At 42.0% G+C, this 14,489-nt stretch overlaps 1 protein-coding gene across 4 annotated transcripts in view; it reads right to left on the bottom strand.

Moving 5' to 3' along the window:
* Positions 1 to 14,489, bottom strand: part of ABCA1 (ATP binding cassette subfamily A member 1) — a 91,142-nt gene that overhangs the window by 32,846 nt on the left and 43,807 nt on the right. For all 4 annotated transcript variants that reach the window (XM_057385205.1, XM_057385196.1, XM_057385221.1 and 1 more), the window contains 2 exons: positions 10,931 to 11,122; positions 3,768 to 3,854 (listed from right to left, as the gene is read on the bottom strand). In XM_057385205.1, the coding sequence (XP_057241188.1) occupies positions 3,768 to 3,854; positions 10,931 to 11,122 (279 nt within the window). The remainder of the gene's footprint in view (positions 1 to 3,767; positions 3,855 to 10,930; positions 11,123 to 14,489) is intronic.

Here is a 14,489-nt window from a genome sequence, read left to right as displayed (position 1 = left end):
TGACACCAAGCCTGAGGTGACAATGCACAACCAGCCAGAATAATTCATACCTCCAGATTCATTTGAGTGGCATAAGCTAGATAATATGTCTGATTGTGCCATGAGCAAAAGCACTCTGCCCTCAGCCTGAGACACTCACTGCATTAATGCTGCCATACTCGGGCATGGCCAAGCTCACCACAACAGGAAAAACAACCCATCCACATGAGCACTGGTTTCATGCTACACTGGAGCATTGCTCTCAGAAGCCCCATCTTGAGATGTCAGAACATCACCTCTTTGATGGTGACAATAAGTAGATGCTATGAAATAATTAGACTAAGGCAAGAATCTAGGATACTTGTCTAAGCAGCCTTCCAGCTTCCATTTCTTTACAGCTCGGGGAACTTCTATTTCCTAAGTCTCAATGAATTTCTTCCATGGTAAACTCTTAGAGTTTAGAACAACCACAAGTATTTAACATCACAGGAATAAACCTTATCTCTCTCCTTATTTTGGCTATGGTTAGCTCCATTGGGTGTCACATGGCTTTGGTTTTTGTTTTTACTGCAAGAGACAGTGAATATTCAATCCCTATTGCTTCTTCATATGCCACTCAACTCCACAGGTCTCCATCATCTATCCAAATCATCTCTTTTCCAATGTGAACAGTCTCAGCCTACTCCCTTGCTCGTTTTGTGAAAGTAATTCTACTTGTAAATGTCCTAATTGGCCTTCCCTAAAGTTTATTTCAATTCTGCTACTCCTTTTTGGAGAGCAAGAGCCTAGACCTGTGTTTTGCATCAAAGGGTTTTATATAGTACMATGGTAAATGCTGCAGCTGGTTCTCTGTCCCTTTTTAAGTGTTTTCTAGAATTTTATCTGATTTCTTGACTGCAACTGAAATATCAGGTGACATTAACTTGGATGTTCTTACTGTGCTGSCCAGAACAGGCACATGTACTAATAAGGGCAAGCAGAGCTGCTGAGACTCCTATTTGTAACTGCTCTTCATCTTGGGAACAACTTTAGATGCTGTGGTCCAACTGCCCTGTTTTCAGAGACAATAATGGACTCAATCAAAGACCATCTGCCACTTTTGCTCTCTGTGTATTAGCTCTAGTCACCTTTGTTTAAATAAAATGCAGATAACCAAAGTCTAAGACAGCTGGCAAAGCCAGCCAGCAGCAATGCTGAAAGCAGCAGCATGCTGGAACAATTCAATTCAAGTTCACCCAAGGAAAGCACACTCAAGACTCTTTGGCCTTACAGTGGGAGGCAAACCTGACCCTTTCTGTTTATCTGTAGCACTGCGAATATTTTCAATGTGCCAAAATCTGGCAAAAAATTCTTCATGCTAAACAACAGCTACTACAAGTCACCTACACAAGGAGCCTCTATTTTCAGACACCTAAAAACACATGACACACTGGTATAATGGAAGACAGGTGTGAGAAGAGCAAAAGCCTGAGTGCAAATGTCCAGAGTGACTAATTCAAGTGTTCTTTTATGTCCTCAGTACTCACTGCTGCCTTTSCCTGCAGCCTGGTGCCACTCAGCCTGGCTCCACAGGTTTGGGGTGACTTATAGGACACCAGCATCATGATGAAGAAAGTGTCACACTACAGCTTCAGTCTATTACATATACTCATGTAGATTTTTGCATTTGATTCTTCCTCGCTGAAAAGGCCAAGGCTTCATTTCAGGTGTGACAGTTCGAGTGTGAGTTCAAAGGGACCCCTTGGGGAGTTTTTGGTATCTAAGGTAAAACAGCTCATTTCTCCTCAGCAGAAATACAGCTGCTTTAGCAGAAATATCATAAATTCCCTAACATGACAAGCAAAAGTACTCAAATAGAAGTGCAGCTAATTCCCATTAACATATGTTAACTATCTTAAAGAGGGATTGCATTGGCAAGTACATTTCTACATACTATTCTGAAATATTCTAAGCAAGGAACTTTGTTTCATCTTTGGCACCAGCAACTTACAATTTACACGCAGTCCTAATCTTTTTACACCTCCAGAAGAAAGTATGTCAAATGTGAAGAGAAACTAAGTTATTTCTTCTCCCACACATCAGACCTGGCTCCCTAAATGTTTCTAAATAGTTTAGTTAGAACAAGTGTCCTTGTTCTGGGTGTTTCATCTGCCCTCCCAGAAACAGATTTCAAGAGTCCGAGGACACAGATTCAATCAATCCCCATAGTCCAAGAAAAATATTTTGTTCAGACTATTTTCTAATTAGAATTCCCTGCTAGAAAGGCTCCTAGACATGGCACAAACAATAGTTCTCTCCACCCCCTCAAGCTGCTGCCCTCTGAAACAAGGGAGCAAGTCCCTCCTTTTCACACAGAAATCCGCCTGACAGACAATAAGAAGTAACTTTCGGTCAAGCCATCTGGAGCAGCTCATGCGGTACACAGAGCAAAAAGCTGCCTTTGTTTGCACAGCAGGGCAGAATAAAAGGTAGTCCTACCCAAAACAGCTGCCAAGCAAAAGGCATGTTACCCTGGTTCGTTTTCGGCCACATCAGCAAACTGAGTATCACGTGGTTTCAATTATTTTTATCCCAGACAAAAAAAAAAAAAAAAAAATAAAAAAGCAAGCTTAAATGACGTAACAGGAAACAGCTGTAGTCAAACTGTGAAGGGCAGGCTCCTTGCTAGCAGCAGAAGCTTTTCCATGGTCCCAACTAAAGCCGATCCTGGAATCGTCTTAATTTCAGCCTGAAGGGGGCTGTGCGGCAGGTTGTAGGGCTCGGGGAGGGATGCATGCCAGGAATCGCTGGCTGGCACCGCACAGGCTCCCGGCAGCTGCCCCTCCGTGGGAGTCAGGCTCACGCTAACCTGGAGTGACCCACTCTTGTGCCTGCTCCCAGAGGTTACTGCCGTTCACGGGCGCGGAGCTCTCGCTCTGATGCAAAGACGGAAGGAGCGAAGGGAGGAGGAGGCGGCGGCGGCATTGTTTAGCTTAGATGGAGGCAGAGGCACTGTTTAGCTTAGATGGTTGTGATTTCTGCTCCAGGGAGAGAATGTTTTTGACTAATAGCAGCACTTCAAAGTCAGAGCCAGACAAAAAAACTAGGATAAATTTCTGGCTCAACACCCACTCCTCACTCCCCAGATTTGGATTTCTGACTCACACTTAGGTATGCAGGGCTTTTTTTCCTTATCTGTCGTTTCACCTGAAAAAACAAATACTTGCAGTCTCTAGAATGCCAATTTGACTCTGCGCTGTTTATGTTTAGTGGTGTGATGTCATTGTTTCACAGTCTTGTGGGGCACTCAGCACAATCTCTGGCCCAAAAAGCAAGAGAGATAAAGAGGAAACAGTAGCCTATAGTTACTAATTTAAATTATAACAGCCACAGCATCTTTCATACATGCCATACCCTCACTGCCTGAGAAACCCAGTAGACATAATCAAGTAATAACCCTGACATGGGTTGGCAGCTGAGTGGAAAAAAAATAGAAACGAAAGTCTCAACATGCCGTTTACAAGGCCCTACTAGACAGCAGTTGTACTGCAAGCCCAACAGTTGTGCCACTGCTGAGAAGGCAAAACACGACAAAAAGTGTTTTAATTCCTGTTACAGTATTTTTAACTTGAAGTGCCAAAGGGTTGCAAAGTGCATACTGCCTGTACTGACACAGGGAAAACAGCTGTAGGATGGGGAAAGTTTCAAAACAAGCCAGGGATTTGACTTTGAGTTGCCTCTTGTACTTGATCAGAGGCTAAGACAACAACCATAGTAATGTGTTCTCTTGACACAAAGGCTCTTCTTACCTCTTTAACAAGCTTCCCAGTGCTCTCTCTCAAAGTTTCCACAGTTTCTGATAGATCCCACAAGGAGGAATTGAAAGAAAGTCGTCTCTGCAGGAAGACAGAAAAGGAAACTACAAGTTACTGCAAAGCACAAACCAAGAAATTAAACTCTTGTAAACATTCTTGTATAGAGCAGTAAGGACCGTTTACACAGCAAAATTCTTGGTAGGGAAGACAGCTGGCTTTCTCTATAACCTTGAACTTAAAATACCATGGGTTTCTGCATCCTGCAATGTGAGAGGATCACCCCTGTCTCTTTTCACAGATTAAGTATGCAGATGCCATAACCAGAACCATATCAACCCAATGTTAAATGCATGCACATACATTTACAATGCAAATGCCAGACTTGCATGCCAGATCACAAAACAAGCATAGCCTACAGGACAGCATGTGGACAGTCCTGAAATCCTGCAAGCCAGTGCGAAGAAGGGGATACAAAGTTAGTACAGTGGAGGGAAAGACAACTTGGTGGGTGCAAATTTTCAGTGAGACTACACAGATACCAGCTCAAAGAACTCCTCAGTGCAGTGTACGTCATCATCACTCAAGTCCTTCCATTAGGCATTGATGTTCTTTATCTAAACCAAAGGTGTATTTTAAAACAAACAGCTTCCAGGAAATAGCTGGCATGCACTGTCACCAGCAAGCAAGACTGACAGGTTTCCAGTTTTCAGGAAACTATATGCTCTAGCAGGGATTAACAATGAAGACAACTCTTTGTTTCTAATTGCTCTGCTTGTCACTGGTTGTCAGGAGTTTGGTTTGTGGGATTCTTTTCTCCTTCTGTTCACATATCTGGACTATCTTGCATGGCAAACATTTGGGCACAATTCTTGTTTCAAGGGAATGGAGATTAAAATAAATTCCTAAGACTCATATTAGTAGCTCCATGTTGCAGCATTTGCAACACACTCCGAARTTACAGCACTGTAACACACAGATGAACAGCCAAGACCCTTAATTTTAGCACATATCTTTTGAGCTGGATCTCTTCCTTTCCACAGTTTCCAGAAGCTGCCCCAGGAAAGAGAAATTTGGAGGTTTTCACTTGTTCTACTTGATCTGCTGGAGACTGGTAAGACATGGTCATTGCCAGCTGGTATGGCCACTGTTCTGTTGATCTGATGAGATTTGAGTGCACAGCTAATCTTTGCTCCAAAGCCAGTTGTAAATTCAGGGAGGATCTCTCTAACCTCTATGGATTTCCACTAAATGCAGTCCTTAAGGTTTGGATAAATAAAAACGTATCATCAGAACTAGAAGAAAAGCAATTAAAAATCCTCACAGGCTTAGACCTTCAAGATATATTTGAAGAAATTTAGCTGGCAAATATCAAAGCTACATATCTGCTGTACCACTACTACTTGAGCAATAAGATGAGGTAGAAAGTTCTAGGTTCATACATAACAAAAGATGTGCTTGTTCAGCCCCATATACTTCACCAATCTCCACAGAATCTATGTTCACTGCATTCAGAGGTGATTCAGGGACAGGGTGGGTGAGGGAAAGTTTTCTGAAGATACTAATTGGTTCAGAACAATGAAAAGTCAAAATCCAATTGCAAAGGATTAGCGAACAGCCTCCTACTGACACACTGTTACAAAGTGCCAGGCGAAATTCAGCACTGCAAAGTAAAGTACATAGGGAAAAGACAGTTCTACCTTAAGACACCCTTTGTATGAGTCTGAATTAGCTAATGCCACTCAAAAGGAAGATCTTAGAAATACAGTGATAAAACAGATCAACATTAATATAAATCCAYAATGCAATCCTGGTACTCAAGTACTATATGCAGTTTTGGGTTCTCCGTCTCTGAAGGAACTTAAGCAGAGACAAAGGCCACAATGCGAGGTAAGAATGGTTTTTGAAGGAAGAGCAACAGACCGCCTTCCAATGGGACCTGAAAAAACAGAGGTTATGACAAAGGTCTGCTGACTTACAAGTGGGATGGGGAGTGGAAATGGGATGATTGCCCACTGCGCCTCATCACAGAGGACTAGAGAACTTCAGTGGAATGATCAGTTTAAAACAAAACCAAAGAGGTTTCTGCAAACACAACTTAGTGAAAATGGAAAAAATCAGTAGACTCTACACAATGGTGATGGTGTTGTGAGTTTGAGAAAGATTTAAAAGAATTCATTGAACATAAAAATCTTACCAAATGCTATTAAACAACAAGATCTCAGCAGTAGCTGAGAAAGCCTGGGTTGCAAGCTGCTGAAGAATAGAACATTACASTGAGGAAATGTCATGTACTTGCATAATGGCTGCATCCTTTCACATGGCTCCTAAGGGCCACTGCTGGACCATCAGTCAAGGACACCAAGCTGAACAGGACTTTTTCCTGACCCCATATGTAAGTCTTTGGTGATTCAAGGAGCTTGCAAGCCTTATTGTGAAATGTGCGAAGTACCCCACCTATCCTTTCATACCATGGTATCCTGACCTTTCTTCCCTAACACATTCATATTACTTCAAGCTCATTTCTCACCAGAACTGGCAATAGTATCATTGGTATGAAGGAAATGTTACTGTCTCTACCACTTCTTGAACCCCAAAGCCCACTCAGGAAGTGTCTCACAAGCCATCTCCAGAGATATTAACAAAAATCCAGTCCCAAGGGCCAATCTTCTTTAACAGATGAACRTGTCATTAATTTCCCTGTAATAATCTCCGTAGTGACTCACTAAGTAGTTAATTACATTAACAAGAAAGCTCTAGATTCAGGATAGATCCAGAAAGATTGGTCCTACTGTGAGATTGTCTTTAACAGGTATCTGAATTACATCCTGGGGCTGGGAGGAGGAGGGACAGTGACTCATTTACTGTCAAAGTGCTGCAAAAACATCACCTGTCTCTTCTAGGCACACTGTGGAAACAGAAAGCTCTAGCTGATGTTGAACACAACTGCCCTCAACAATTACTGTGGTAGTAGCTAGCAAGTCACCAAATTGGTCTTTTGGGGCAGCAACATCATAATATTCTTGAGGTACTGAGTGCATTGGTGGGGACTCTGTGTGCTTGTATGTCAATGCTACAAGATTTACTTTAGTGACAATTACCTGAGATGGCTGGAGTTGACAGACAAGCATTCAAAAAATTAATGTGAGACTTACAGGGGATGGACAAATCTGATTCTTTCACATACCTGAGAATGCATGGGTTTACAGTGCAGGGAAGTCATAAAATTCTGCCAAAATTCAGCCTGCATTATATAGCTAACTGTTTCTGCTTAGTAAAGTCCACTCTGATGCATTTGCTTTGCAATAGTTATTACAGTTTTATACTGACCTTAGCAGAAACTTTCCACTAGCCTCTGCAGAAAAATCATGTGCTTTAAGCTTCTGCTTTTGTTTCCTGAGAGTAGAAGCCTCAAACCACTGCTGCTTAAAAGGATGATATCACTCTGCTTGACTGAAAATGCTCTCAAAAGACCAAGGAAAGCCACAAGTTCAGTTGTAGCACATATTTACATTAGGAGACCTTTTCTAAAAGCCATTTTCTGACTGTAATGCATTTATTATCTAATGCTTACTTCATGCTAACCGTTTGACAAAACAACACCCATATTATGGAGTGAGAAAAAACAATTGGATTTTCATGTGCTCACCCACACTCTTTCAAGGAGCACTGTAATACATAAGCCACAGTGTATTTATGCCTTATTACACATCCATACCACTGGAAGTGAGTATGGGAAAGACCTTCTTAGGCAGTGCTGCCTAACAGACGAAATCCCACAGGAGCAATGTGAATTGTCATTTAACCTTCCCCCCACCAAATCACGCTCAAAACTGGGGAAGTTTGCAGAGGAAAATACAAACAGGTACGTCAGAAGTATCCCGCTGGACAGTGTGATGGGTGAGAACGCAGTGCCATTGCTCTTGTTACCCTTTCCCAAACTGTGTAGCCCCTCCATGGGACAGCTGCTGGCCTAATACGGGAAGGAAGCCAGGAAGGAAATATGCATGCATGCAATCAGATGTACTGCTTCACTGCTGCTTTCAAACCACCTTCTCCTGCCTCAGTCTCACTCATTACACCCAGGGCAAGGCAAGACGCAAGAAGAGAAGATATGTCCACAAGGAGCTTGTATAACATGTCCCGTGGTATTGTTGGTCAAAAGACTTCAGAGAATGGATGCAGACAAAGACATGGGTCATGGAAGAGGGAACTGACTTTCTGAACCACTTGTTTCTTCTAGTGGAGTGAACACTCAGAGAAGAAAGAAAGCTGATCCTCTGCCTTGGTGCCCTGTGATCACACCCAGATATTCTGATGGGTTTTAATCTAAACAGCCTGCCTCTAATAGGTTCTTACATGAAATAGAGAAAGGAGACACACTTTAACCTCACTATCATAACTCCATGTGCTTGGCTCTGCTTTCTTATTCTACAGAACAGGCTAAATTGAAGTAACGCAAAAGAACAGTGAAGGAGCTAGAAATCCTAGTGTGAAATTTTAAACAGAAGCTCTTGCCTTAACTGTACTATTGCTCTTTGGGCAACACTCAAGGTGTTCTGGATAAAACTGAGAGGTAGGTATGTAAACTGTTTGTATCCTACCTTTCTTTTTAAAAAACACTTAACAATGCTGTGACATTTAGAACTCATGCATTTCATCATGTATGCACTGTAAGAGTTATTTTTTAAAACATTGATCTGTCCATAATTTGTTAGTAATTACTGCCTTTTTGAGAGCTACTGAGAATACTTAGAGTTTTCCTGAGGCTGCAAATGTACACACATTTCAAGCCAGCAGAAGCAAGTGTTATCACGTGGGTACCAGCCCACGCACTCCCTGATCATAGGGCTCTCAATCTTGCACCCTCCCCTCCATGTTCCAGCACAAATATTTGTGTAAACACACAATCAGGTCAGCCACTTTCAATGCAGATCAATTCCATGATGAAATTTACTGCATCATCTTGCAGAGGGAATAACAAACAGGAATGCACAGGGACAAAAACAAGCAGGTGGATGTAAGCCTAAATCACATGGATTATGACATTTTAAGAAACCATAGCCACTTCACTGCCCAAATATCAAGAGAGGCGCAAATTTCCAGTTCACAATTTAAGCCCTTGGTGTTGAATTTATAGAGCTCTTGTACACAGTTGCAAGCCCTTGYATTAACCTTCTTGTACTAAGACGCTGCTTCTCCATAAATCACAAAATAGTGCAATCTGTGAATCCCACATCCCTTTAGACAAGCTAAAAACCTGTCTCCAAATTGCTCTTGCACCTGCATTTCACTTGGCCCTTACTTTGCTTACAGAAATGCCTTGCTGTGAAATACATCAAACAGATTAAGCAAAAAAAAACCTAAAAACTGATCTCTGGAGAAATTGTTGGCATTGGTTTACAGACTCTGTACCAGATACAGAGCATGCTATCTTCAGTGTGCATGTCCAAGATTTGACACACAATGCCTTCAATAAGCTGTGTCAAAAGCCTCCTTTGTTCAGGAGCAGAAAGTTCCTTCTTTGTTCAAAGATGTTACTGCAGGTCAGGGCACTTTYCAGCCTCTAAAGACACTAAGTTTCAAATGTGTTGCTTGTGATCCTGAAGTTAATTTATCCATTTTCCCTGGCCACATTGAAGCCAGTTAGTTTTTGCTTTACTCACTGATGCATTACAGCAGCTTAATTAGAGGGTACATTGTGACACGTTTCTGAGGAAAACTGTGGTCCTTTAACAGACAACAATGCACAGCAGGTCTAGCACTGCTGGCTTCTGGACTCCAGCTTTTTTCCCTTGAAGAAAAGATCATGAGTCAGCTTCTCAGAAGCCCCTCAAAACTGCACATAATGTCTTAAATCTATGTTGCTGTTGCCAAGAGGCACAGAATGGCTCATGACTGTTTCCTTTCACCAACAAACAATACAGACTTAACAACACAACAAACTCAGTACCTGCTGCTGTCAGCTAATGTTGCAGAAGCTTCCATAAATAAGAAAAGCAAAACTGCATCTCCATAGGGCCCATAAAACCAATTTTGAGGTTGAGCTGGCTATTTTCTTACCTTTCAGTCCCCAAAACTCTAGCACCTTTGAACGGTTTAAAGTAAAATATGTTTACATGTACACAACTGAAGACAAGAAACTAGTTATAGCCATTCCTCTCCAAACAGCCCATCTTTGTTAAAATTTTAACGCTGCTACTGCACCTCTTAATGCTTATGGTTGTCTTGCTCTTCCAGCAGGAAACAAGTGCAGATGGAGGGCATGTGGCAAACAGAAGATGAGCTGTGGAGAGAAGTCACTGACYGCTACGTACTGTGCAGGAGAGTAATATGATTCCAGTACTTGATAATGACCCTCTTTGATTGGGGACAAAGCCAAGCAAGCCATACATGACTTTCAGTCCTGAAAGGCTCATCAAATCTGAAAACTCACACAGAAGACAATAGAATATTTGTTTTAGTGGGTAACAGAGTGGTCCTTTTTTCACTCTGATGTTATTTCCAGCACTGAATTCCTCAAACCTCTGTATTTTAACAGATATTGCAGATCTGTAGCAAAACATCACTGGATTTTCCTAGATCCAAGTTTGCTCTAGTCTCCAATCACCCCATGAAAATGCATTTGTGTGATTTTCAATGAATTTTTGCTTCAATACCCATTCAGTTGGTTAATTTTTGAAACAGGACTTCAAAACTTTGACTCTACTTTGTATGATTTAAACCTGCTTAAAGATTGTGGCCTGTCAGTGGCTAGGAACTTCTGCACTCAGTGTCCTCATGCTAAGGGCAGAGGGTGATGGTTTTAGTGCTCAGCACAAGCCAGTCTTACACCTGGGCTCATTCCAGCCAAGATACGACATTTGACTAAAACGCAGGGACAACAAGGAGCCTGTTCGTCACTGTCCAGCATAAAGACTTTCCTCCTGACAAACTGAACTGCAGGCCACACACATTTATACTCTGCAAGTAGCAGACCAAACAGGAAGGGTAAGAGTGACAAAATGATGCAATGTTTTCCATGCTCCTGTGACATAGACTGACCATCTTTCTTTTTTTCTAACTGCCTATAAGCAGTTCTGGAAATGCAGGGATGAGTTCCTAGACCAAAAGCCCTGGAAAACATCACTGTGTCTCACAGGTGGGGCCTGTGAACTCACCTGAAGAGGCTTGAAAGGATTCAAATTAGCACGGAAGACTTGCTCGGCTGCACGGAGTTTTTCCTTTGACAAGGTGCAAATGAAGGCTTCAGGGTCCATGGCTGCCGTCTGATTTTGGATTGTAAGAAATTCAGATGTTGCTGAGCTATTGCAGACATCTCGCAGTCGCATTCGATAACCAGACACAATGATCTATAAAAGTGGAGAAAGCATGTAAGTCTCCTTTCATCAAATACCACAACCAAAAAATTGGTTATTGCCTAGACAAAGCAAGCCATTCACAATGTTTCCAGATAGAGGTGAGGGGGCATTCTTCTCTACAGGTTGAGCAGCCCTGACTCCTACGCAACTCAATTCCAAGAAAAAGTCTTCCTTGCTGAGAACATGGGAGAGAAATCCTGGGGGAGGCAGGTCTCTCTTCACTTCCCCACAAAAATGCACAAAGCAGCAGTGATTCTGCCCTTCACAGAAGCCATTTCCTCCAACCAAGGGTACATGCATTRCCTAATGTTCAGTCTTCTGGGAACAGAGCCACAGAGACAAAAACAAGGCCTGTGACCAGACACAAGTCTGGCAAATCTATGTGAAGGGCAAAGACCTATGTCCCAAACTACTTAGACGTACTGCCAGCCCCATCTTCTATGCCATTTCTGAATCACAATCATCTCCCCTAACTCTGAAGTATCTGCTCACTTAACTGCTGACAAACGTTTTGCAGTGTTTTTGAGCAGATAATGTATCAGTAAAAAAAGGTTATCTTAGTGACTGCAACAAACGAGATAAGATCCTAGAGTCTTCCTTCACAGGCATGTTTTTCTTAAGGTAATGGTTTGCATGTCAGTAATGGTTCCTAATCCACAAGCAATCATCTTATTAATGAAAGAAATTGATAAAATCCCTCTGAGTTATCACCAGACTCTTTTCAGATCTGATAGCCTAGATTCTTTCAATAAGTTCAGTTATCAACCTCATATTTGCTGAACAACAAAGTTCATACCAAAAAGCAGCGTACTTCTTAAAGGTGATAGAAGAGGAAAAAATCCATAGTCTAGTGTTGGAAATAAWTTTTTGTTGCCTTGGGGCTAGACAGATGGAACAATTTTACTGCAAATGCACAGGTAACAACAGCTGTAGATTTAATTTCTTCTTTCTGTTGTTTTGTAATACCTGGTGTGCATTGCCCAACTTACAACAACTAAAGAGAATTGATCTACATTCCGGAAGAGTTCAGTTCCTGAACCAGGCTGGTTAAGTTTGAAATTTTTTGTCTTTCAAAACCAAAGGGGTATGCACAATCTGGGGGGAAAAGTGCATTATGTTCAGAAAACAAGCAAATGGAACTGATAGTGGAGAAAAGAGATGTCTAACTCATACAAACCTTTAACTTCGGTTTGTATTTATATGCCAAAAATAGGATCTTTCAATGCTGTACTCTCAGCAGAAGAGCTCTCACATCAAAAAGACTGGCCTTTTGGAAAATTTTTTTTTGTTTTTTGCCAGCAGAGTTACTACTGCCATTATTATAGCCATGCTGAAAGGGAGATATTTTTGGGGCACTGAAATAGCACTCCCAGATTGAGTCTAAACCAGCTTCCTTGGATGGACACACAGATAAATGAATGTCTCCCAGTGCCTCAGTGTTCACTCACAAAAAGTGAACGTGACCAACCCTTCCACCATTCTGAGAATGTCCACCTTTTTCACTCATATTTTAAACTCTTTTGAAGAGAAGCTGCCCTTTCCAAGTACTGAGGTCGACAGCATGAGACTTCAGAACAAAAACTCTGCCTATCCACCCCAAGCTAAAACACCCATCTGCAATCATCTGAACCCATGGTGTCTTCAGAAGGCAAAAACACATCCTAAATGACAGGTTAAACACCCTAAGGACTCTCAAAATGCCAGACTCATGACAGAAGGCAGTCATAGGTGTTTTCCTTAGAGGTCCCATAATTCTCTCCTTGGGACTCTTCCTGCTTCATGAAACAGAGATTTGTTCCAAGCAGAATATGCACTGGCCATTACTATTTAGTCATCACTGCTATTCAATGTGTCATGCTGCAGTATTGGCCCAGGATCTCACTGTGCCTTCAGCTTTTCAGAAACACGGGATCTACTCCTGATTCCATGCCACGTAAGAGCTGTCTGGCCACACCTGGACAACAGCAGCATACCAGACTTGATTACACAGCTGCCTGCCCACTGCTGACCCAGGCACCTTCCAAATCCCACACCCTTCTGAGCACACCTGGTATGACTGGAAAAACACAAGGCTGACCCATTCTGCCCCATCAAGGCAAGGCTTTGGTTTCTTCGGTCTGTCTGCACTTATTTCAGTATGCTGGACACACAATCGTGCTGAGCATGTTGAGTGCTGACATTACAGCAACATCAGTGAACAGTCCCATCTCCTTGGTGACTTAATTTCCTTACTTGATTGCATATCATAATCTCTGGCCTTGTTAACAACCCCAGGACATCAACAGACTGCCAAAGGTGCCTGTATTTGCTGAGAAAGGTTGGCATACTCTGGATAGGCCCTTCTACCACATGACTTCTGAATGAAGCTGCAACCCACTCATTCACAGAGCTAACAAACACTGCCTATTAATACTGAAGTCACTAGCCAGCTCAGCAGTGAGGTCAGACTGACCCAGATCTCCACCAAAATCAAAGAAGTCCATTTTGTGAGTCAGATAAAGTCATTCTAAAAAGAGAGAAGGGTCTGCATCTCTAGCACTTAGAAAAGTGCTCAAGGAAAATTTGAGGTGCCCCTGCTCTGCAGCTGAGTGTCCTGTTGCTATGATTAGCTCTTTCTGCCATCCCTGAGCACAAAATGCTGTTACAACTTCACAGCATCACTCCCAGTGGTCCAGCAGAATCAGCTCAGAATTACATAAACAAGAAGACATCTTGAAGCATTCCAGGAAGAACTAGCTGACTGACCAGCCCTTTGCCACCCTTCAGATCTATTRTATAGATAAAAGCCAAGCTTTTTTYGTCCTTCCATTTCCATATACAACCGATACAGAGTGGCAGTCACACAATGTAAGGTCAGGCTTTCTGCCTGTTTGAAAAGCTTTCTGCCTCTCCACTAGTTTAGGGTGAATTATTAGAATGGATCTTTCAGTTACCCTTCCAGAATCATCTGTATCATGATCCTCTTAACCTAGCTTGAATTTCATGCAAAGTAGTTTCAAGTAAAACAAATATTGCAGCCTAAAAAGGTTAAGAATTTTTTCTCCACTTCACATTTTTCAGTAGAACATATCCTTAACTTGTAGGATATGCACTAAAACAGAGGCTTGACAGAATTCACTGAAGAATAAGACAATGTGTGCAAAGCAGGACAGCATCTCTAACTACAGGAAAACAAAGACTAAAAGGACTTAATCCATTCCACTTCAATGAAAAGATCTCATATGGAGTTGAGGAGCAAAACTGATTTCCTCCTCTTTTTGCATACCATCTTTTGCACTGCTTCACAAGAACCCTGAGTCTTGCTTTGAAGTCTCCTCTGACTTCTGCATTAGAAAGGATGCTGGTGGACTAATTCATC

Source organism: Malurus melanocephalus, unplaced genomic scaffold (assembly GCF_030028575.1).
Source record: "Malurus melanocephalus ecotype Western Australia unplaced genomic scaffold, MMel_1.1 scaffold_15, whole genome shotgun sequence".
Taxonomy (NCBI): domain Eukaryota; kingdom Metazoa; phylum Chordata; class Aves; order Passeriformes; family Maluridae; genus Malurus; species Malurus melanocephalus.
This window is presented reverse-complemented; position numbering and strand designations above follow the sequence as displayed.